Raw genomic sequence first — 23472 nt, 5'->3', positions numbered from 1 at the left:
CTTTAAATTACTCTTTTTTCTCTTTACTAAATTGGTTTTTTTTGTTTTGTTTACTATGTAGCCAATGAATCTAGAACCTCATGCATTCTATCCAAACTTCTCATCACTAGATCAAACCTATAAATATTGATATCCTGTTGGGATCCGACACTGACGCGTGTCTGAGATCGGAGTATGCCTGATCCAACAAGTCTCTATCTATACTTCATAGTTGGGTGTATCTTTCGTTTTCTTATTATTTGTTTAAAAATTATACTACTTTGAAACTTCTAATAGTTTTCTGACAACCTTGACCATGTAAAACCGCGTTTTTGGAACCATTTTCTTTTTTCACACTAACATATTGAATGGTTACATTACATAACTTGACACATACCATTTGCATGCTATTTGAGTATCTTTTGCTAATCCAAATTCCAAACATACTTTTCTGTAGAAGCGCTTAAGGAAGAAACATGAGTTATCACTATCAGTTTCCTGACTCTCCTCCTACCTTTTATTCTTCATCAGACAATTTTGAATCACAATCTCAAACAACTTTTGACAGATTTGGTGATAGAGTTGATTCTACTATGAAATGGGCAGTAGCAGAATCTGTAGGTATGAAACAAACAACACTAGATAACTAATCCTTTTCATGTAGTATGGAAAATGGATTATACTATGCTTTAAATATGTATTTATGGTATGTTTGGATTCACTTACTTGAGATTATGTACTAACATAATCACTTGTGAAATTGTTTGAAAGAGCTTATAGAAACAACTTATGATATATCTATAAGCAGTTTTCAGCTTATTTCTATAAGCTCTGTGATATCTTATGAAAAAATATTTTATATAAAAACGGTTTGTCTGTTATAGATTTGGGCCTATTTGAATTTGGCTTATTTTTTAGCTTATGAAATAAGCTTATGTAAATAAATAAACTTTTATGTTAATTCATAAGTTTTCCCAACAAAAATTGTATCTTTATAAACTTATTTTTCATAAACTACCTTGAAAGCTTATAATAATACATAAAACCTTATTTATTTTCATAAGTTGTTTCGCATAAGATCAAAAATAAGTCAATCCAAACGAGCCCTTAGATTATAAATAAGCACTTATATGATAAGCACTTATATAAATAGGAATCGTGTTTGTTACAAGTCTCACATTGGCTAGAGATATGGTAAAGATAGCCTTTATAAGTGTAGTGCAAATCTCAACTCTCAAGCTAGCTTTTGTGGTTGAGTATAGGCCTCCCAAATTCTAATATGGTATCAAAGTCTATCCTAAGTCCATTTGTTGTTTGTTGTCGAGACCTCCCATATTTGGGCCACCCGTTGTTGATTTCACGTTCCAGCTTGTTCAGTTCTGGACGTGAGGGGGTGTGTTACAAGTCCCACATTGGCTAGAGATATGGTAAAGATAGCCTTTATAAATGTAGTGCAAACCTCAACTCTCAAGCTAGCTTTTGTGGTTGAGTATAGGCCTCTCAAATTCTAATAGTGTTGAATCAATTCTTTGAAATGAATTTGTAGGGGCCTGAGTTTGAACTCGGGATTTCCCACTTGTCCACACTTACGGTGTATGAGTTTAGCGTCTAGCCACTAAACTATTATCCTACCAAACAAATGTCTTGTGCTAGGATTGGAAAAGCATAATTTAATGTAGAATTATAATCTATTTTCATTTTGTTTTGTAGTATATGGAGTAGTGGTAATAATTGCTGTTACAGCAATAGTACATGCTATTATTCAGTGCTTGAAGAAAGCAGGAACAGCAATTCCAGCTTACAGTCAGATTTCAACCACAGAAAAAGATAATCAAATATCTTCAAACTCATTACATTCAACCAACAAAATTGAAGTTGTAATACCACAAGATTCAAAAGCTGAATTTCCAACCATGGAAAGATTCTTAAGCAACATCAATAGAGAAAAACCAATTCGATTCACTCCAGAAAAACTCGATGAAATTACAAAGAACTACTCAACCATATTAGGTTCTGGTGCTTTTGGTGTTGTCTTCAAAGGAGAATTTCCAAATGGAGAAAAAGTTGCTGTAAAAGTTCTAAACTATTTGGATATGGGAATGGAAGAGCAATTTAAAGCAGAAGTTAGCACAATTGGAAGAACTTATCATAATAATTTAGTCAAACTTTTTGGATTCTGCTTTCACCATGACACAAGAGCACTTGTTTATGAGTATGTTGAAAATGGTTCTTTAGATAAGTACTTATTTGGAAGCACGAATCGTGAAGTTGAGTTACGAAAGCTTCATGATATTGCAATTGGAACAGCTAAAGGAATTGCTTATTTACATGAGGAATGTCAACATAGAATAATTCATTATGATATTAAACCGGAAAATGTTCTTCTTGACATGAATTTAGTACCAAAGATAGCTGATTTTGGATTAGCGAAATTAAGGAGTAGAGAAAGTACAATTGTTATGAATACTCATTTTAGAGGAACAAGAGGTTACGCCGCGCCTGAAATGTGGAAGGCTTATCCAGTGACATATAGATGTGATGTTTATAGTTTTGGTATTCTTCTATTTGAAATCGTAGGGAGAAGAAGACATTTTGATTCTAGCTATAGTGAATCGCAACAATGGTTTCCAAAATGGACTTGGGAAATGTTTGAGAATAATGAATTTGAAATTCCTGGCACACAGTGGACAGGTGTTGCTCAAGATGTAGCAACACTTGTCTGTTGTAGACAGATGTTGTCACAGGTGCGCCAACACTTGTCTATAAACAGAGTAAATAACATAAAACGATACAAACAGTAAAGTAAATAACACACGAGAGTTGTTAACCCAGTTCAGCCTAAAGCCTACTCTGGGGGATACCAATCCAGGAATGAAGTCCACTATCAGCAGTATTACTTCGAAGCTAAACTCACCCGTTTACAACTTCTCACTTAATCACTACCCAATGACCCTTCTACCTAGGAACTCCTAGATATGAGACCCCGTCCCAATTCCCACCTTAGCAACACAGACAGCGCTGCTATTCAATTTCACAATCACAACAGGTGGAGACACACTCCTAAGAAACTAGGATTCACTCTTGCTTAAAAGCTTGCGAGTAAACCACACAACACAATGGAACAATCTCCGTACTTCAAAGCTTAGGAGAAGTTCACACTTACAACTCAATAACACTCAGGTCCTAAGCTTGCATCAATGAGACACAAGATAGGCTCACAATTAACACTCTAAAATCCCTAAAACACACGCTTTGTAAGAACACGATTTTAGATGCTTGAAACCATATGCTTGCCTTCGTATTTATAGTAGTAGAACGACTTGGGCTTCAAGACAAAATTAGGGCTTCTAGAATTGCGGCAACAGTGATATATTTTTGAAAACAATAGTTATATTTTTGAAACCGCAAAAATATATTTTCCAAAAATATAATTCTTTTGGAAAATAAAACTAGGGTTTTAGCTGCCTTCTGAATCACATTAAACACGTGCGCCTTCTTCTGCAAGATACCTTGAACAAATTCTTCAAACAGATCTTCAAAAGATTCAGTAGAAAATAATAACATCCAGCTGGCGCGCGTAGAACAGAGTCAGGTGTTGTTCCAAAGTGTCACAACATTTGTCACAACACTTGGGGTCAGCACACTTGTCTCAACACTTGGCTAAAATATGTTTTTGCAAAATGTAGCCAATATACAAAAACCCAACAATCTCCCCCTTTGGCAAATTTTGGCTAAAACAATATTAGACCAGTATATAGAGAGATACAGTATTACCTTTCCTTCGAGTCAACATGATCACACAACTAGGAAAGAAAGTAACACATAGTAAAACTACTTCCAAGAGAGATAAGTGGCATCAGAGGCAATGCAACAGCGGAACAAAGACAACTAGCCTCATGGAACAACACAAGGAAAAATAAATTCCCATAAACATCTGAGAAAAATAAATTCTCAGTCATAGTAGATAGTGGACTCAATAGTCAGGTGCCATAACACTTGGCACAACATTTGTCATCAAATACATTCAGGCGATCAAGAGATACTGTCACTCACACTCCCCCTGAATTCATGCATACACACACCAGATAGAGAAAGAATATTCACTACTCCCCCTCAGTACATGCATATTACTTACACTCCCCCTCATTACGAGCATACGAACAAATCATGCAAAAACAGTCAACAGTCACCAGATGTGAGAACATCTGCCCACACACACAACAGTCACCAGATGTGAGAACATCTGCCCACACACACACACTACTCCCCCTTTTTAGCCACAATTTAGACAAACATCAGGAATAGGAAATCATAGTGTACCAGAGCATAGAGAATATTAGTGTGCAGTTATTACAGACCATAGAGCACACACAGGTGCTAGAAATTCAGGGCCTAGCCCATAAAGGAACAACAAAAGAAACACCAAAAGTACATCAGAAACAACTAAGAAAAACACCAGCAATCAAATTGAAGAGCTTTCATCAGAGTCCTCCATCACATCCTCAGAACCATCCTCAGACTCACTAGCCTCTTTTCCTTCTTGTCCATCTAGTTCACCCTCAGCCATATCAGTAGCTTCCTCAGCCTTGAGTGCATCAATCACACGATCTATTTTCAGCTTCCTGGCCTCAAGAGCTCTGCTGGTCTCAGTCAAATCAGCAATCATCTGCTTCCTAGAAAGAACACCAGTCTGGACAGATGTGCCAACACCTGCTGCAGCATTTGTCCCATCCAGCAGCCTCTGCTCAATCATCAACACCCCTTTCCTTTTACAAGGAACATCAGTACTCCTTAGTATATCTGGGTGTTGCTCAAGAATGATATTGCATAGCAGAGTGGGGAGAGCAACTGGCTTTTCAACAGCATATGTCAGAGCATGACTTAAAGTTTCTTGAAAGAAATAAGCTCCATAGTCAAAATTGGCCTTGGTACCCACAGCATAAATGAACTTGCCCAATCCTCTTGCAATATCACCTGAGTGAGTGGTTGGTACCCAATTATGGGCAGCAATCCTATTTAAAACAGCATAGAATGGTGAGAGGGAGGTTGCAGACAACTTTGCCTTGCTTGGCCACACCTTAATTTTTCCACCAGTGAGGACCTTGCAGATTTCATTATCTGTGGCTTTCAGAGGAGCCACTTCTTCAGAATCCCTTTGCAAATATTGGTTGATCACAGTTGGAGAGAATTGAACACACTTTCCTCGTACAAAAACTTGCCTATATTCAGGACTTGCTGGATCATTACAGTCTGCCGCCACATTAATCAAAAATTCCTTGACAAGCCTGTCATAGCACTTGTCCAAACCAACCACAGTTTTCATCAGACCTGCATACTCAAGAGCTTCTACAACACTAGGACATTCAAGAATATCAGCTTTCAGATTTCTTTCCAGAGCTAACCTTCTATGATACACAAACTTCCACCTTGCAGACCCATTTTCCAGATGAAATGAAACATTATCTAATGGAGCAGATGGAACAGATTGAGGAACCTTCTTCCTTCCTACACTTTTCCTAGATGTGCTGCCAGATGCAGCAACATCTGTCTCCGGTTCAAAATCAGAATCACTAGTTGGAGGGGCCTTTCTTTTCTTGGTCTCTGACCTAGGGACCACTTTACTGACAGTTTTTGGAGGTCCATACACTGGCTTTTTGCCAGTAGCCTTTCCAGCCTTAGAGGGTTTGGGTGTTTGAACAGGTGTGTTAGTAGCCTCTACAGCTTTACCAGCCCTACTTCTAGTCCTCCTAGCCACACTAGCTTCAGAATGTGCAGGAATAGTCTTATCACTAGCTGTAGTTTCATTTTCATTAACTATTATTACCTCAGGAGTTTCATTCACAACTTTATCAGAACCAGCTTCTTTATCAGTATCCTTAGGTGGGGGACTCTCATCAGACTCAGAATAGTCCACAAGGTTCTCTTGTGCCAAAGATGTGGTAACATCTGGCACCACATTTGGCGCAGCGCCATGTGTTGCAACATTCGGCGCAACATGTGTCTCAGGAGCAGTTTTCTTAATGGACTCATTAGCAACAGGATTATTGGTCTCAGTAGAAGCACCAATATTATCATCATCAGCAACAGGGGAGTTAGGAACACTTTTCCCCAAATTTTCAGACACAGTAGGTTTCTCTAAACCTAGGTTTTCAACAGAATTTGGAGCATCAGAGTTTTGATTAAGTGAGTTCTTACCAGATGTGTCAACATTAACCTCTGCAGCTTTTACGACAGGAGTAGCAACACCACTCGATGGAAGTGGATCAACATGCAGTTCAGACATTGTAAAACTTCTTCTTGATTCAACTCGCGATTTCTTGCTCTTCTTCTTCGTTTTCTTAATTGAAGAGGAGGGAGATGAAGGATTTATGCTCGTTCGTGATGATTTCTCCTTCTTCGCAACAGATTTTCTCCTTATCGTTGGACTTGTGGCAGGTATGGTGGTGAGAGGAACAGCATCGATTACCACCTTTTGTAGTGATGGATTAGCATCTGACTTTGTTGGTGAGGATTTGGCAGAGTTAGACATGATTTGGATTTGAAGTTTTCTGAGAAGAGGAGAAGTCAGAGAGAGATTGATGAGGAAGATAGAGAGTTTTTGAGCGTGAGAGAGAGAATAGATGAAAAATAATGATTGTGGTTGATGGAGGTTGAGGGAAGTTGAATGAGAACTTCCTTGATTTGCGTGTAACTTAAAGTGATGAGAGGTAGTTACACGCATTGCCTGCTGTAACTGCTATTTGTCTTCAAAAAGGCAAATTCCAAGTTTGCCTCTTAAATTTTCAAATTGACTTGCATCTAACGCTTTAGTAAAAATGTCTGCTAATTGTTCTTCAGATGCAATGTGCTCAAGTGTAACAATTTTTTCTTCTACAAGCTCCCTTATAAAATGATGACGTATATCAATGTGCTTAGTCCTACTATGTTGAATAGGATTTTTAGAAATGTTTATAGCACTAAGATTGTCACAGTAGAGTGTCATGACATCTTGCTCCACACTATACTCCTTCAACATTTGTCTCATCCATAACAATTGAGAGCAACTACTCCCAGCTGCTATATATTCTGCCTCAGCTGTTGATAGAGACACACTATTTTGCTTCTTACTAAACCAAGATACTAGATTGTTTCCCAAGAAGAAACATGCACCAGAGGTGCTCTTTCTATCATCAGCACTTCCAGCCCAATCCGCATCACAATATCCAATTAAGGTAGAATCATTACCATGAGAGTATAGAATTCCATAGCCACATGTGCCATTGACATATTTGAAGATCCTTTTTACTTGAGTCAGATGACTCATCTTGGGTTCAGATTGGTATCTAGCACAAACTCCAACTGCAAACATGATATCAGGCCTGCTAGCTGTGAGATATAGTAAGCTCCCAATCATACTTCTATAGAGACTTTGATCCACATCAACCCCTTTCTCATCTTTGGTAAGCTTCAAGTGTGTAGGTGCAGGTGTCCTTTTGTGACTACCACCTTCCATACCAAATTTCTTCACAATGTTTCTTGCATATTTTTCTTGAGAGATAAATATGGTGTCTTCCATTTGTTTGACCTGAAGACCTAAAAAATAAGTTAGCTCACCTACAAGACTCATTTCAAATTCAGATTGCATTTGATGCACAAAGTGTTCCACCATTTGTCGCGACATTCCACCAAATACAATATCATCCACATATATCTGAGCTATCATTAGCTTCCCTTTCTCTTCTCTTACAAACAAGGTTTTATCATTTCCACCCTTCTTGTATCCATGGCTGACAAGAAATTCAGTCAACCTTTCATACCATGCTCTAGGGGCTTGTTTCAATCCATAAAGTGCTTTCTTTAGTTTGTAAACATGGTTAGGAAAGCTTGGATCTACAAACCCTTTTGGTTGCTCAACATATACCTCTTCATTTAGATAGCCATTTAGGAATGCACTTTTTACATCCATTTGATATAGCTTGAATTTCAAAATGCATGCCACAGCCAAGAGTAATCTTATGGACTCCAAGCGAGCAACTGGAGCAAAAGTCTCATCAAAATCTACTCCTTCTATCTGGGTGTATCCTTGTGCTACAAGTCTGGCTTTATTTCTAGTAATATCACCATTTTCATCAGTTTTGTTCTTGTACACCCACTTTGTACCAATAACGTTTATACCATCTGGTCTAGGTACTAGATCCCATACCTCACTTCTTTTGAACTGAGTTAGTTCCTCCTGCATAGCATTGATCCAGTATTCATCAGTCAAAGCTTCTTTAACATTCTTTGGTTCAATCTTTGATATGAAACATGAATTGGAGATTGCTTCTTTTGATCTTCTTGTTGCAATTCCTTGATTTGGATTTCCAATGACAAGTTCCAGAGGATGATTCTTCTGTGTTCTAGTAGATGGTCCCTTGTTTGGTCTAGGAACCTCTGTAGTAGACTCAGAATGTTGATCAGGTTCAGGTTCAGTTTGATCATCATCAGGTGTTGGGACAGGTGTTATGACATCTGTCTCTTCAGCTGGATCTGCACTTGTTGTATCACTGTCATCAACAACAACATTAATTGATTCCATCATAGTTCTTGTTCTGGAGTTAAAAACCCTGTACGCTCTGCTGTTGGTTGAGTATCCTAAAAATATCCCCTCATCACTTTTGGGATCCAATTTTCTCCTAGGTTCTCTATCTGCCAAAATATAACATTTTGACCCAAACACATGGAAGTACTTCACAGTAGGCTTCCTATTCTTCCATAGTTCATACAATGTTGTAGCAGTACCTTTCCTTAATGTTACTCTATTGTGAATGTAACATGCTGTATTCATGGCTTCAGCCCAGAACTTGTAAGGAACATTTTTGGCATGCAACATTACTCTAGCAGATTCTTGTAAGGTTCTATTCTTTCTTTCAACCACACCATTTTGTTGAGGTGTAATTGGTGAAGAGAATTCATGAATTATTCCTTCAGCAGCACAAAAATCAGCAAATTTAGAGTTTTCAAATTCCTTACCATGGTCACTTCTGATTCTTACAATACCACAGTCTTTCTCTTTTTGAAGTTGTACACAAAGATTTTTGAATTCTTCAAAAGTCTCAGATTTTTCCCTAATGAAATTCACCCAAGTATACCTAGAGAAGTCATCAACAATAACAAGAACATATTTCTTACCTCCAAGACTCTCAACTTGTATGGGCCCCATCAGATCCATATGTAGTAACTCAAGAACTCTAGAGGTGGACAAGTGTTGCAACTTTTGGTGCGACACTTTGGTTTGCTTCCCAATCTGACATTCACCACAGATATTTCCTTCCTGTATCTGTAAGATTGGTAGTCCTCTGACAGCTTCTTCTGATATGACTTTCTTCATGCTCTTCAGGTTAAGGTGTCCTAATTTTTGATGCCACAACTTAACCTCTTCATTTTTAGTTAAGAGACATGTAGATACATTACCTTCTTCAAGAGGGATCCACAAGTAGCAGTTGTCTTTTGATCTAACACCCCTCATAAGGATGTCTCCTTCATTATTGCAGACCAGACATTCATTTTTTGTAAAGTTGACTTTCATGCCTTGATCACATAGTTGGCTTATACTGATTAGATTGGCAGTTAGTCCTTTTACAAGGAGAACATTTTCAAGTTTTGGTAGACCATGGTCAATCAATCTTCCAACACCTTTGATTTCCCCTTTTGCTCCATCTCCAAATGTCACAAAGCTTGTGGCATAGGATTTTACTTCCTTTAAATATTTTTCAACACCAGTCATGTGTCTAGAGCAACCACTATCAAAGTACCAATCTTCTTTTGATGAGGCTCTGAGAGACGTATGGGCAATCAGACTTTTCTCACTGCTTTCAGCTGTATACTCCTTGGTATTGATTGCATCATCTTTTTGCTTCCATTCCATCTTTGTTTTAGTAGTGGATGGATCAGACTCTTGAGGAGCCTCACTTGGATAACCATACAATTTGTAGCAGTAAGGCCTTATGTGCCCCTTTCTTCCACAGTGATGACATCTCCATGAATGATACCTGCTTCTTGGTCTAGGTATAAACCTAGGTCTCTGCCATCTTTGCTGATGTGGTGCCACATGTGACAACACTTGTCTCTGCTGTCTAGGAGACAGGTGTGACGACATCCTGTCATGCATTTTTGGAGACGGTTGTTTACTTATCTCAGGTATATACTTACCTTCTTTGTTGTAATCCATAATCCTATTAACATTTTTGTATTCATACCCAATGCCTGTTTTGGATCTACTAGGAGCAGGCAAAGTTTCCAGAATTTCATCTAGATCACTTCCTTTGAATAGCCTAAGAACATGCTTCTTTAAATTCTCAAGATGAGAGTTTAATTCAGTTACCTCTTCATTCAGATGGGCTATCTCAGTCAGTTGTTTGATCTTGTCAGCTTCTAAGTTGATGATAGTTGCCTTCTGTTCCTCAATGATCTTTAAACTATCTTCCCATTTAGTACTAAAATCAGAGACTCTTGACAAATTAGCAGCTTTCTCAGTTTGCAACTTAGTGATTGTCTCTTTTTGCTCTTCAGAGACTCTGCAGACTTCTGCACTCTTCAGACACAGCTTTTTATATGATTCAGCAAGTTCATCAAAGGTTAGTTCTTCTTCACATGATTCAGTGTCAGATGTGCAAACACTTGTCAACACATGTATAGCTTTTGCAGTATCGGCTTCTCCTTCAGAATCTTCATCTGACCAAGTTACAGTTAACCCCTTCTTTTGTTTCTTCAGAAAGGTTCCACATTCACTTCTAATGTGACCAAACCCTTCACATTCATGGCATTGAACACCTTTATTTGGAGCTGATTTCTCATCTGTTACAGGTTTTCTGAAATTCCTGTAAGTGTTGCGACCAATGTCAGCTGCACCTGTCTTAGAGCGTTTGTCCATTCTCTTTAGTACCTTATTAAATTGTTTTCCCAAAAGAACCATTGCATCAGAGATGCTTTGTTCAGATTCTGTGTCACTCAGTTGATCTTCTTCCTCAGCATTTGAAACAAAAGCAATACTTTTGTTTTTCTTATCCATCTTTTCATTTGTGGCTACCTCATAGGTTTGTAGTGAACCAACCAGTTCATCTAGCTTCATATCTGTGATATCCTTTGCTTCTTCTATAGCTGTGACTTTCATGTCAAACTTCTTAGGTAGAGACCTGAGCATTTTTCTTACCAGCTTTTCTTCAGGTATCTTTTCACCCAAGGCATCAAATTGATTGTCAAAATCAAGTATGGTCATGTGAAAATCCTGAATGGTTTCATCATCATTCATTCTTAGATTCTCAAACTTAGTTGTTAGGAGTTGTAGCTTAGACAGCTTCACTTTAGAGGTACCTTCATGAACAGTCTCAAGAATTGTCCAAGCTTCCTTAGCACAGACACACTTTTTGATGAGTCTGAATATGTGCTTGTCAACACCATTATATAGTGCATACAATGCTTTTGAGTTTGCAAGAGCAAGCTCATCTTCTTCTTTGGACCATTCTTCAGCAGATTTCAACTCAAGAGTTGGTTTACCATCTTTGTCCATCTTCACAGGTGGAGTCCATCCTCTCAGAATTGCCTTCCATGTCTTGCTATCAATTTGTTTTAGGAAGGCCATCATGCGGGACTTCCAATAGTCATAGTTTGAAGCGCCAACCAAGAGAGGTGGTCTGGTAACAAAACCTCCTTCTTTGTCCATCCTTGCCAGAAACGATTTTCCCTGGAGCTCACCCTAAAATTCAGAACAGGGTGCCTGCTCTGATGCCAATTGAAATTCCTGGCACACAGTGGACAGGTGTTGCTCAAGATGTAGCAACACTTGTCTGTTGTAGACAGATGTTGTCACAGGTGCGCCAACACTTGTCTATAAACAGAGTAAATAACATAAAACGATACAAACAGTAAAGTAAATAACACACGAGAGTTGTTAACCCAGTTCAGCCTAAAGCCTACTCTGGGGGATACCAATCCAGGAATGAAGTCCACTATCAGCAGTATTACTTCGAAGCTAAACTCACCCGTTTACAACTTCTCACTTAATCACTACCCAATGACCCTTCTACCTAGGAACTCCTAGATATGAGACCCCGTCCCAATTCCCACCTTAGCAACACAGACAGCGCTGCTATTCAATTTCACAATCACAACAGGTGGAGACACACTCCTAAGAAACTAGGATTCACTCTTGCTTAAAAGCTTGCGAGTAAACCACACAACACAATGGAACAATCTCCGTACTTCAAAGCTTAGGAGAAGTTCACACTTACAACTCAATAACACTCAGGTCCTAAGCTTGCATCAATGAGACACAGGATAGGCTCACAATTAACACTCTAAAATCCCTAAAACACACGCTTTGTAAGAACACGATTTTAGATGCTTGAAACCATATGCTCGCCTTCGTATTTATAGTAGTAGAACGACTTGGGCTTCAAGACAAAATTAGGGCTTCTAGAATTGCGGCAGCAGTGATATATTTTTGAAAACAATAGTTATATTTTTGAAACCGCAAAAATATATTTTCCAAAAATATAATTCTTTTGGAAAATAAAACTAGGGTTTTAGCTGCCTTCTGAATCACATTAAACACGTGCGCCTTCTTCTGCAAGATACCTTGAACAAATTCTTCAAACAGATCTTCAAAAGATTCAGTAGAAAATAATAACATCCAGCTGGCGCGCGTAGAACAGAGTCAGGTGTTGTTCCAAAGTGTCACAACATTTGTCACAACACTTGGGGTCAGCACACTTGTCTCAACACTTGGCTAAAATATGTTTTTGCAAAATGTAGCCAATATACAAAAACCCAACAGAATTGGTTGTTATGCTCGCACTTTGTGGAATCGAAGAGAAAGATAATGAGATAGCCGAGAGAATGTTAAAGGTTGCTCTATGGTGTGTTCAGTATTCACCAAATGATAGACCTCAAATGAGTACTATTGTGAAGATGTTAGAGGGTGAAATAGAAATTTCTTCACCTCCATTTCCCTTTGAAAATCTTGTGCCGGCCGCTAAAGAAAATTTGACGACAGAAGGAAGCATTGCAGATTCTGATACAACTACGTCTTCGTGGAATACAGAATCTTTAAGAGAATTTGGTTTCAGAACCAAACACAATGTATTTGAGATTGAAACATGTTTGGAATGATCGTAAATTTAACAAAAATCACGGTGACTCCTTGATTTTATTAAAGCGCTATAGTATAAACATATACAATTCAAAAAAAATGATGTACAAGTTAAGCTTTAAATTCATATACTTGCATTTCAGAAAGTATTCTTGATTTCAAGATCATTCAATCAATCACATAATAACATTTCATAAAGATATTCAAACTTATTATAATGCAAATGTGATCAAATTTAAAAATTTGTGTACCTCATTTAATGACTTCCCTCTCATGAGATTTTAATGATGAGAACATCTTGAATTGTTTTATAATTCCACCATATGTTGATCATTGTAAATAGAGGACACTTTATTGATGATTGAGGAGAAAAGATTTATCCTTTGATGCATTCTCCAATGTTGAGTAAATTCACCCTCTTAGATATTCTCTAAGAAAAATCATCTACATTGAGGAGAAAAGATTTATCCTTTGATGCATTCTCCAATGTTGAGTAAATTCACCCTCTTAGATATTCTCTAAGAAAAATCATCCTTGTAGAGTAACTTTAGGTAATAGGGATGAAGAGGAAATCATGTTTAGAACAAATTACTCATAACTCAATGTTGTAATCAGAAACATTTGGATTTCATCATCATTTGATTTTCCTTGAGATCGTTCTTAGAACTTTATGATCCTTCAAGAATGAGATCCAAAAATTGTTGAGTAACTTTGAAGTCAAAAATTTGGATCCATAAAGAGAGTATCCCAAAAATTGTTTTCTTTACTATGCCAAAAATAGTAATAACATCAAAAATATAAAATCATGATATGATTGAATTTTTATACTTTCAAAATGACATGAAGTTTTACTCAAGATACAAACATGATTCAAAAACATAACATGTAATATCTATGGTTTCTTTCAAGAGTATTTTTCAACGTTTAAAAATATTTCAGCCATTAAAACAACTCTATTTTTGTTGAAATTCTAAATCAAGAAAAATCAACTGAAATACCATTTTCTTTAAAGAAAGTTGTGAAAGAAAGTTTTTCATAATCTCCACATGATCACTACTTATAGAAAATGATTTTTGAGCTTCTAACAAATAAAACCTTTTTCAAAGAACTTTAAAAGGGTTAAAAGGCATCACTCTTATGCTTTTAAAAATAATGTCCAAGTGGATCATTGAATAAATCATCAAGAATAAAGAAGTCATAAGACTTGTACTTTTGACAAGAACAAATAAACCAATATGAAGTGGTTCAAGAGTTTTTTGGTTGAAATTGTATTTTTGAAAAGAGACAACTCTTGATACAATAAATATAAGTTTACAATTTATATCATTTTCACAACCAATTTTAAAAAATATCTTATCAGACCAAATTTGGATAAATTTGCAATAGTTGTCATATTTGACAAAACTCTTTTATGCCAAAAACATTTAAAGTATGATATGGTCTAAAATTCATCTATGTATTAACATAAATATTTTAAATGAAAAATTATGATCATGAGGATGAATATGAAATAACTTCAGTTCCCATGTTACCAAATTAGAGAAGTTATGTGTTAAACCTTCAACATATCAATCATCCTTAATTTATGCAAAATCATTTTACTAATGATACAAATACCTTTGGTTTGATTTTTGTCAATGATTCCAAAGGTTGCAGATCACATTCATTCATCCCTTTTAAATATGAGGAAATATTTTCTTTCTCAAGTCATATTCCTTGAGTATCAATTTTCCAAGTCTTAAGGCTTTTTCTTGACTGCTTAAAGATGTTCCTGCAACACAAGTTAGTAATGATTTTGGTACCCATAGTGATCTGGGTCCTTGAAGGTTAGTGTCATTCCTCTTATAAGATTTCTTCTTATGATGATAAGTTGATCTCTTATAGGAAGTTTTGGAATAAGAATGCATTTTGAGAACCTTCTGAGAATGTTCTTGTTTCTGATGAGAATGTTCTTTTCTTTTGAATTTTTTCTTAAAACAAAAGGATTCAATATGTCCATATTTGTAACAATATGAGCATTTGTATCTCTGTAATTGTTTATCTTTATGAGGAACAAAAAAATTCTCATAAGACTTTTGTTTTTGAAAATTTCTACAACCTAAATAAGTTTTGTCAAAAATTACTACTTGTGATTCCTTTATGTTTTGAAAAGTTTCTCTAGATTTTGCAGAACTTGTAATGTCGTTTTTCAATTCTAAAACATTTCCTTTCAAAACATCATTCTCTTCATGATTCATAGAGCATTCTGGAAGATGATTATTGATTTCTTCCTCGTTGAGAATCTTTGTTTGTTCAAACATTTCCAAATGAGAGTATTACAATTCTTGAATCATTTTAAAATATTTATCATTTAAGATTTGCAATTTCTCATTTTCTTTCTCAATCTCAAATAGTCGATTTTCCATAATTCTATACTTTTGAGATATAATGTTTGAGCTATTTAGAAGATTATCAAATCCAACTTCCATTACTTTACATGCAGGACAAGATTCAAAAGTTGTTACCTCTTTATCTACCATTGAACATGAGTTGGCTTTTTCTTCTATTTTTGAGCCATCAAAGTCATCTTTAGTTGCCATCGTAGATTTCATCTTGGAAGCAAGCTTTCTTTGCACTTTCTTGTTCTTAGGACATTTAGTTTTGGAATGTCCCTTCTTTTTGCATTTATGGCTCGTACTTTGATTTACAGGTTTCGACATCACTTCCTTCCCGAATCTTTTCCTCTTACACTGTTAAGTGCTCACACCTTAGAGGCAGAGCTCTAATACCAATTGAAGTGGAAGAAATAGTCACAAGAAAGGGGGGGTTTGAATTGTGACCCTTTTTAAAAATTAATCCTGCATTCTACAAAATTGATCTCAAGTGTATACTTGGATAAATGTTAGTGAATTATAGAACAGCTTGGTCTGAGAACGTTCTTTACTATAAAATAGATTGTTCTGGGAACGTTCTCTACTGCGTGACAATTCAAATTAAATATAATGAAGTGCTTTGTGTGATGTGTGTTTACAGTAAATAAAAGAGAATAAGGAAGAGAAACAACACACAAACAATTATCCTGGTTCACCCCCTAATAGTATGGGCTACTCCAGTCCTCACGCTCCTGTGAGATTATCCACTATGAGATACTACCGATCTCAAATTACACTTCTTCCTTGATCTAGTCCAAGATCATAATCTTCCTAGCTTCACTCGCTTGATCTACCTAAGTCCTCCAGACTTTATAAGGTGTCACTCAATCAATAGTTACGTATTGACTTGAGCCAATCTTTTACAAATGATGATGGTTTGGATCTTCAAGCTTTTACAAAAACTCAAACAATTGAGAAGCTTGTTACAATGGAAAAAACTCTCAGTTCACTCAAATGATATACTGATCCTAGTATTGAGATTACAATGTTTGGAGTGAGAGAGATTTAAATAAAGAGACAAAAATGTAACCACTTAAAAATGGGTTATGTTGAAAAATGGTCTCTTGAGTTATTTGCTTTTAGAAACTCAAAGGTTAGTTTGAGAAGCAAATAAAAACACTCTAAACTCAGAAGTATGATGAGAATGTAGATCTTGAGTGTGAGTGATAAAAGAAGAGTTTTATGACTTGTAGACAAAAACAAGTGATTGATGATTTGTAGCTTCAACTCTTGCTCTTCAATGTTGCCAAAGCCTTCCTTTTATAGTTGAACCTTGAGTCTTCAGTTCCTTGGTCCCAAAGGAAGTTTTCCAACGGCTAGTTGCTTCAAAATAGACAGCTCATGCTGAATTGTTGAGTAGATAAGTTCTGACTGTTCTTTCTCAGAACGTTCTCTCTGCTGTTCTTCATATTTTCAAACAAAAGAGCCATAATGACAGCTTGCAATGGGCTGTGGATAGTTGTTCTTTGCTTTTCCACCAAGTATAGCCGTTACAAATCATTTAAACACGTTTTGGCCAGCTGTAGATGAGTTTGCATCTTCAAATGTAAAGGACAGTCATTCTCAGCATCGTTCTCAGAGTGTTCTCCAGACTGGGTAATATATGACTTTGTTCTTTTGAAGCAGATTTGATGCATGACAGAAACCAGCTATAATATGTAGAGGAAGCAGTTGTATTGTCCTTCTTGGAACTGTTCATGATGTCCTTTCCAAGTACTTTCATTCTTGATTAAAAATTAATCTCTTTGGAGAATGTTCATTTAATAATGAAATTGAAAGTACATGACAACTATGAGTTGAAGATGTGTTGTCCCATTCTCATTGGTCTATGTAAACTTTGTCTAAACACACTTGAGACACCTGATGAGATCTTGCCTTGAGAATTTATCATGTTGCACATGCTTGATCCTTAACTATGGCCAAAGGGGAAAGTCACTTTTCTCCCAAATATTCCTTGCCTTAATTGATCATAAACTGTTGTGATCTTGTGAGTTAAAACCAAGATAAAAGTGCTTCTTTGTCTTGAACAGAGTTGACTTAAAGAAATAAGTACTTTTGCTATGAAGCTCGTTCTTGGAGAGAATGAAGCATAAACTGTAGAATGTTCTCAGAGCATTCTTGAACCAACATTCAAGATTTTCTTCAAGGAGTGAGACACGTGATCTTGATCAATTAACTTGAAATCTTGCTGCTGCAAAACTTCCCACAATTCCTCTTTGATGTTTTGCACACATGGTTGCTTGCTCATTGATGATCTTTAAGATTCTTTAGTGGAGGCATGAGAGTGCTCATCATTGAGAATGATTAAAACTTTTATTCCTTGTGCATAAGCTCCTTTGAAAAACTCATGGACCATCATTCTCAAACGTTGTCATCTTGAGAAGCTTTAGTAAAATGATACTTTGAGTAGGTTTTGAAGATCCTCAATGAATGCATCATTCCCATTAATATTAATTGTAGTAGTAAATCCTCAAAGCATATAACTCAAAAACTCATTGTAACCCTTGTCACATAAAATCAATATATTCTTGAGTAGCTTGTGATGCAGGTTTTTCCATCCTGATTCTTCAACTATGATCCTCAAATTCTTCCTTGATTATTCAATACTTGTTGTGATCCTTGAGTGATGAGGAAGACAATTATCCATGAAACTCACTTTCTTGCTTGATCCTTCGATGAATCTTTTTATGATTCAAAACAACAGTCTTTAAAAATCTTCTTGAAGCTTGTGATACTACTATTGTAATTATCTGATGATACTCCAATTCTTTTCATTGTTTGAGTATATAAATGCACTTGTTGAAGTGAGTAGCCTCTAGCTCGTCCACTTGATAATATCCATCTTTCAACAAAAACTCAAGTGCAAACATCAGTAGATCACCATTCATAAAACTTAACATTTATTCCATAAGGTTTGTTGTCATTAAAACACTAAAATGGATTTTGCCTCAACAGCATGTGGTACCAATAGCAACGTCATTTCTAGTTTTACATCATAGAGGATCAACATCATTATAAGCAACGTCATTTCCAACTTCATTAGGCAACGTCATTTTCAACATCATTTATACAACTTCAATAAGCAACGTCATTAGACATATGAATGAATGCATGTCATGTTATAATAAGCAACGTCAATAGGCAACATCATTTAACAACTTTGATAGACAACTTCATCATCATTATAACAACATCAATAAACAACGTCCATAAGCAACTACAACAATAACAATTACAACATCATAATTTCGGCACAACTCCAACATCATTAAAATAGATAATTCAACATCGTTATAACCACGTAGCTCAACATCATTATTCAACGAAACAACAATTCAAACAACACAATTACTATCAACGAGCAACGACTTAAAACAACACCGATACACAATAATTATTAGCAACTTCGATTACAATATCAACTAAAACTCGATAACTCAATTAATCATTCACTCCTCTCCAAAACAACAACCTATTACTCCTTTTTAACAGTACTCATAACCCAAATCATCTTGATTTAGTTTACCAACAAAATGTATGAATTTTAAATCAATTTAATTAATAACAATTGTGAAATAAATTCAAATCCTTAATATTATATAAAACCAGGGAGAGTGAGATACACCAAAGGGTTCCAAAATATTCAAAATACCGTACATAAAATTTTGGGAAATTTTCACGAAATTATAATATTTTTAATCACCTCTTTACTCAAATTAATTAATTAAAAATAGCTACGAGTGTCCAAAAATTACCAAAGAGGTACCAAAATTCAAGAAAATTATTTACTATTTTATGGAAAAAGAATAAAAATATTTCGAACTCTCCTGAGCTTCCACGCGCCCTCACGCGCCGGTGCTGCGAGTGGGCGAGGCCACTCGCACACTGTTCATCGTCTTCTTCACCCAGTTCACTGCAAAACGGGTCGCTCGACCCGGTTCCTCGACCCGACTCATTCTCTCTCATTTTTCAACGAAAAACTACATTCTTTATACCGTTTTGATCCCCATTCAATTTTAGAAAGATAACCGGTATTTATTTTTAGAAAAGACACTCGAATCAAATGTTTTACATAACAAAAGCTTCACACGAATTTTTACACAAAAACTCCATTGATGGTTGTTCAAAAGCTTCGGTTTTGACATTCTCTCGACCTAGAAAAATCCTAGAATCGCCTTAGAATCGTATTGGATGTTCAACACGTTATGAAATGTTTCTTTAGAATTATCCTCAAAATCCCAAAAACCTCATTATTTGAATTTCTCAAGAACAACACCAATCCATGGTTTTATTTTACTCAACATCGGAACACGAATTGCAGCAACAACAAAAGCATAAAAACATTATCATAACAAATTATGAAATCGAAATTAAGAATAAGTATTGAAACAACAACAACAACAACATCACATAATGGTAGGAGGAAGTATAAGAACAACAACTTAAGCACATACATAATCAATACAAAGTATGCCTATTGAATTCAGAGTTTTCAAGAGTATAAAGCTCCCTTACTTGGATTGTAGTGAACTCCGTAAATTGAGGTTAAGTTTTTCCTTCCTTTGCTTCTCTTCACTCTCCCATGAGCTCTCTCTCTTTTCTCTCACCCACTAGCACTATTTTTTGTGTGTTTGTTTTTTTTGTTTGTATCACTATCCTAACTCTTCTTAACCTCACCCACTTTAAACCACTTAATTCTAAGAAACAAACTTTTTAATACAATTAAAGTGAATTTATTAAAATTAAAATCATGGTTTTATTTTATTTTTATTTTTACTACTATCTTATTCACACCCCCTCTCCACTTTGCTCTCAACACCTCATTATCTAATTTTTCTACTTCTTTTTCTTTTTATTTTATTTTAGTTCACCAACATCATTCTACTCATTTATTTTCTAATTAGCAACGTCATTATTTTTATTTATCAATTATTTAATTATTCGCCACAAAATAATTAAATAAACATCGTCAATCAACACCACAACAAGAAAATCAACACCACAACAAATAAATAATTAAATAAAATGAATCCTAATTTTTGGGGCGTTACAAAATTTACCTAAGTTGCATCACAATCCTTCACACCCATGCATGACTCGTCACTCCTTCACTAATCTTGTATCGAACCATTTAAGGATAAGTGATGATCCAATCGAAATCATGAGACATTGCAACACGGTAAGTGTACACTCTCACTTTGTCCTTTGCAAAAGTTGAATGTGTTCCTTCTAATACTTTTTTTCTTGTTTCTTTCATTTTTGTTTGCATTCAATTTGTGTTGAAGACCTTTATTTTTTTCTTCTCAATTTCTTGGTTATTCCTTGATTTATTCTTGTTTCTGGATCAATATCTTAGTGACATAAGATTATTAATGTATGTGATTTTGCCATGTTTTATCACATGGTTTTGGGATTAATGGGAAAAGAAAAGTGGGGCGGCAAACGGTTGCATATATCCAATATGACTTGCTTAAAATGTTTTAAAAGTAAAATAAAATATGATATGCAGTAATGAAAACCATTCGGTATAATTTCGTGAGAAATCCTTTCGGTATATATAGCAGTTCTCTTAATTTTTCTATGCAACTTAGTTAATATTTCGGTTTTCATATTTTAGATCTTTGCCCCAACCATACAAGACCAACATTGGTTTTGTTATGTACTTGATAAGATCAAAAAGAAGTTGTTCGTGCTAAACTCTTTGTATAGTGAAAGAAATGAAGATGAAAAACAGTTGGATCTTTTTATGGTAAATAATTTTATTCATAAATTAATGATGATTGTTTTGATTGATAGCAAATGTTTGACAAGTAATTGTTGATCACCTTTTATTATGTGGATCTATAGAAGAGGAACTTCGAGAACTTGCTGCATTTCATGGATGAATGTCAAACATTAGAGCTCGTTTACGAGGACTTGCCGCAACAAAAAAATATGTAAAGAAATGCTGGAAACTTTGCTTCATTTATGGTTTTATAATTTTTTAGCAAGAGATTATATTCACGATTCGTATTGTACATATTTTGTAGCCATGACTGTGGAATATATGTTTTAAAGTATTTGGAGATGTGGGATGATGACAGGAAATGAGGTGACAGAACCATGCCTGATTTCACATTGGTAAAATTTTAACGATTTGTCAACTTAACTGGTATTTTATTGAAATAGTAATATATATATATATATATATATATATATATATATATATATAAATGTAGGACGAAATTCTACATTTTCGTCGACAATTTGTTTGTGAATGGGTGTTGCATCCTCAAAATCTCGAGTTGAAACATGTACGAGTAGAAGCAAGTCTCCCGGATGACTTCTCAATAGACTCGCTTCAGTCTTGATTGGGTAACTCATCTATCATATGTTTTTTTTGCATTGTGAATTTTTATTTGTTTTGTTGTCGGTTGTGACTTAAAGTGGGGGTTTTGAGTAGGAGCTGAAGGAAGCAATTTTCGTGGCTGTAGCAGAAGCTTAGTAGCAAGGTAAAGCTTCAATTTCAGGTGGGTTCTTTAGGTTCCTAAACCTTGATTTAATAGAAACCTTAGTTTCCCCAAATTTTGCCCCTTTGCATGATAACTTGGACTGTTTGGAATTATGCAGGTTGTTCAATGTTGAATCAGTTCAACCAGGGCTTGAGCCGATGCAAACGCTTCCATGGGCTTGAAAATGTGCGCGCCTGAGCTTATGAGCCGGTGCATACTGTGCTGAACCGGTACATGAGTTCCAGGACGTGTTTTTATGAAAAATGAGAGTTTTTGCATCGACACAACTCTAGCAACTTTTTTCATACTATATTGCTATTGCTAGTAATAGTGATCGACTTGGTTAGTCAACGGACCATTTTCATGAACAATAATTATGGGTAGACTATGACATTGCAGAGTAAAGACTGGGCTCAAAAACACAACAAAACGTCTCTTTCCAAATCATTTTCTTCCTCAACGCGTTTTTCAAGTTGAACAAGTACTATTGTTTTGTTACTTATCCAATGGAAATTAAACCCTTCCTTTACAATTGCTAATATTTGTTTATGTTAAATAAAATTTAGATTAAGAAAACTAACCCAGGTTCAGTCTAATAAAAGAGATTAAATATAACAGTTGATTTAGTTGGTAATGATTTTATTCGTAGTATCTTAAAATTAGAATCTCGTTGGTGTGTGCTAATATGAAAGTAATTTTGTAAGTTTCATTGAGTTTTTAGACTTTTTTTTATTATGATGAACTTCGACACTCACCTAATTTTTTATTAGCGAAAAAATAAAATAAAAAAGACTATTTTTTTCTACAATATCCCTATCAACTGAACTAAACAACCCGGACACATTTTTATATGTTTAGTGGTGTTTTTCTTCTTAGGTTAATGTTGAAACTTGAAACACGTTTTCCAAGTTTGAGTTAGGAAAGGGTTGCAGTTTCACACTATTTAGTGGCGTGTTCAGTCAGAGTATATGTTTCTAAGTCCAAGTCAAGTCCAACAACAATTAATTATATTTTGTACTCTAAGAAAATTAAGACACAAACCAGCTTTTTATGCAGTGAAAAACACTCCCAATACTTTCCCACATTTCCATCAAATTTCCTTCCACTAACCCAACACACAATCCCAAACTCCAACATATATTACATATACTCTCATCTCATTTCCACCTTTTTTATTCTCTTCACTTGTTCTTTCTTCTATATTACTCCCTCCGTCCCAAAAAGAATGACCCAGTTGACCGAAACACGCATGCCAATGCATAACTTTGGCGACTAATATCTTTAATTGTATAATAGTAAAAATTATAAAAAATTGATATTTTGAAAATACTCATCGAGACGAATCTAACAACATCTTATATGTTAATATTTATTTTTATTTATTAGTAGAAAAATATGGTCAAAACAATATATATGAATAGTGCATATATTCAAAATGAGTCATTCTTTTTGGGACGGAGGGAGTAGTATTCTCTTCCACCTC

The 23472-nt window shown here is 35.5% G+C and overlaps 1 protein-coding gene and 1 long non-coding RNA gene across 2 annotated transcripts; both read left to right on the top strand.

The window, feature by feature from the left end:
* The first annotated feature begins 378 nt into the window (after window positions 1-378).
* LOC123886029 (PR5-like receptor kinase) lies at window positions 379-13107 on the top strand. The gene is made up of 3 exons (XM_045935367.1): window positions 379-600; window positions 1690-2655; window positions 12773-13107. The coding sequence occupies exons 1-3, from the start codon at window positions 456-458 to the stop codon at window positions 13105-13107; spliced, it is 1446 nt and encodes a 481-aa protein (XP_045791323.1). The 5' UTR covers window positions 379-455.
* Window positions 13108-21114: 8007 nt separating this feature from the next.
* LOC123885015 lies at window positions 21115-22261 on the top strand. Its single transcript, XR_006801046.1, has 6 exons — window positions 21115-21247; window positions 21346-21434; window positions 21528-21618; window positions 21717-21852; window positions 21941-22007; window positions 22108-22261. It is a non-coding gene; the product is annotated as an uncharacterized LOC123885015 (long non-coding RNA).
* Window positions 22262-23472: the final 1211 nt, after the last annotated feature.

The sequence above is a fragment of the Trifolium pratense genome, linkage group LG5, assembly GCF_020283565.1.
Source record: "Trifolium pratense cultivar HEN17-A07 linkage group LG5, ARS_RC_1.1, whole genome shotgun sequence".
Taxonomy (NCBI): domain Eukaryota; kingdom Viridiplantae; phylum Streptophyta; class Magnoliopsida; order Fabales; family Fabaceae; genus Trifolium; species Trifolium pratense.
This window is presented reverse-complemented; position numbering and strand designations above follow the sequence as displayed.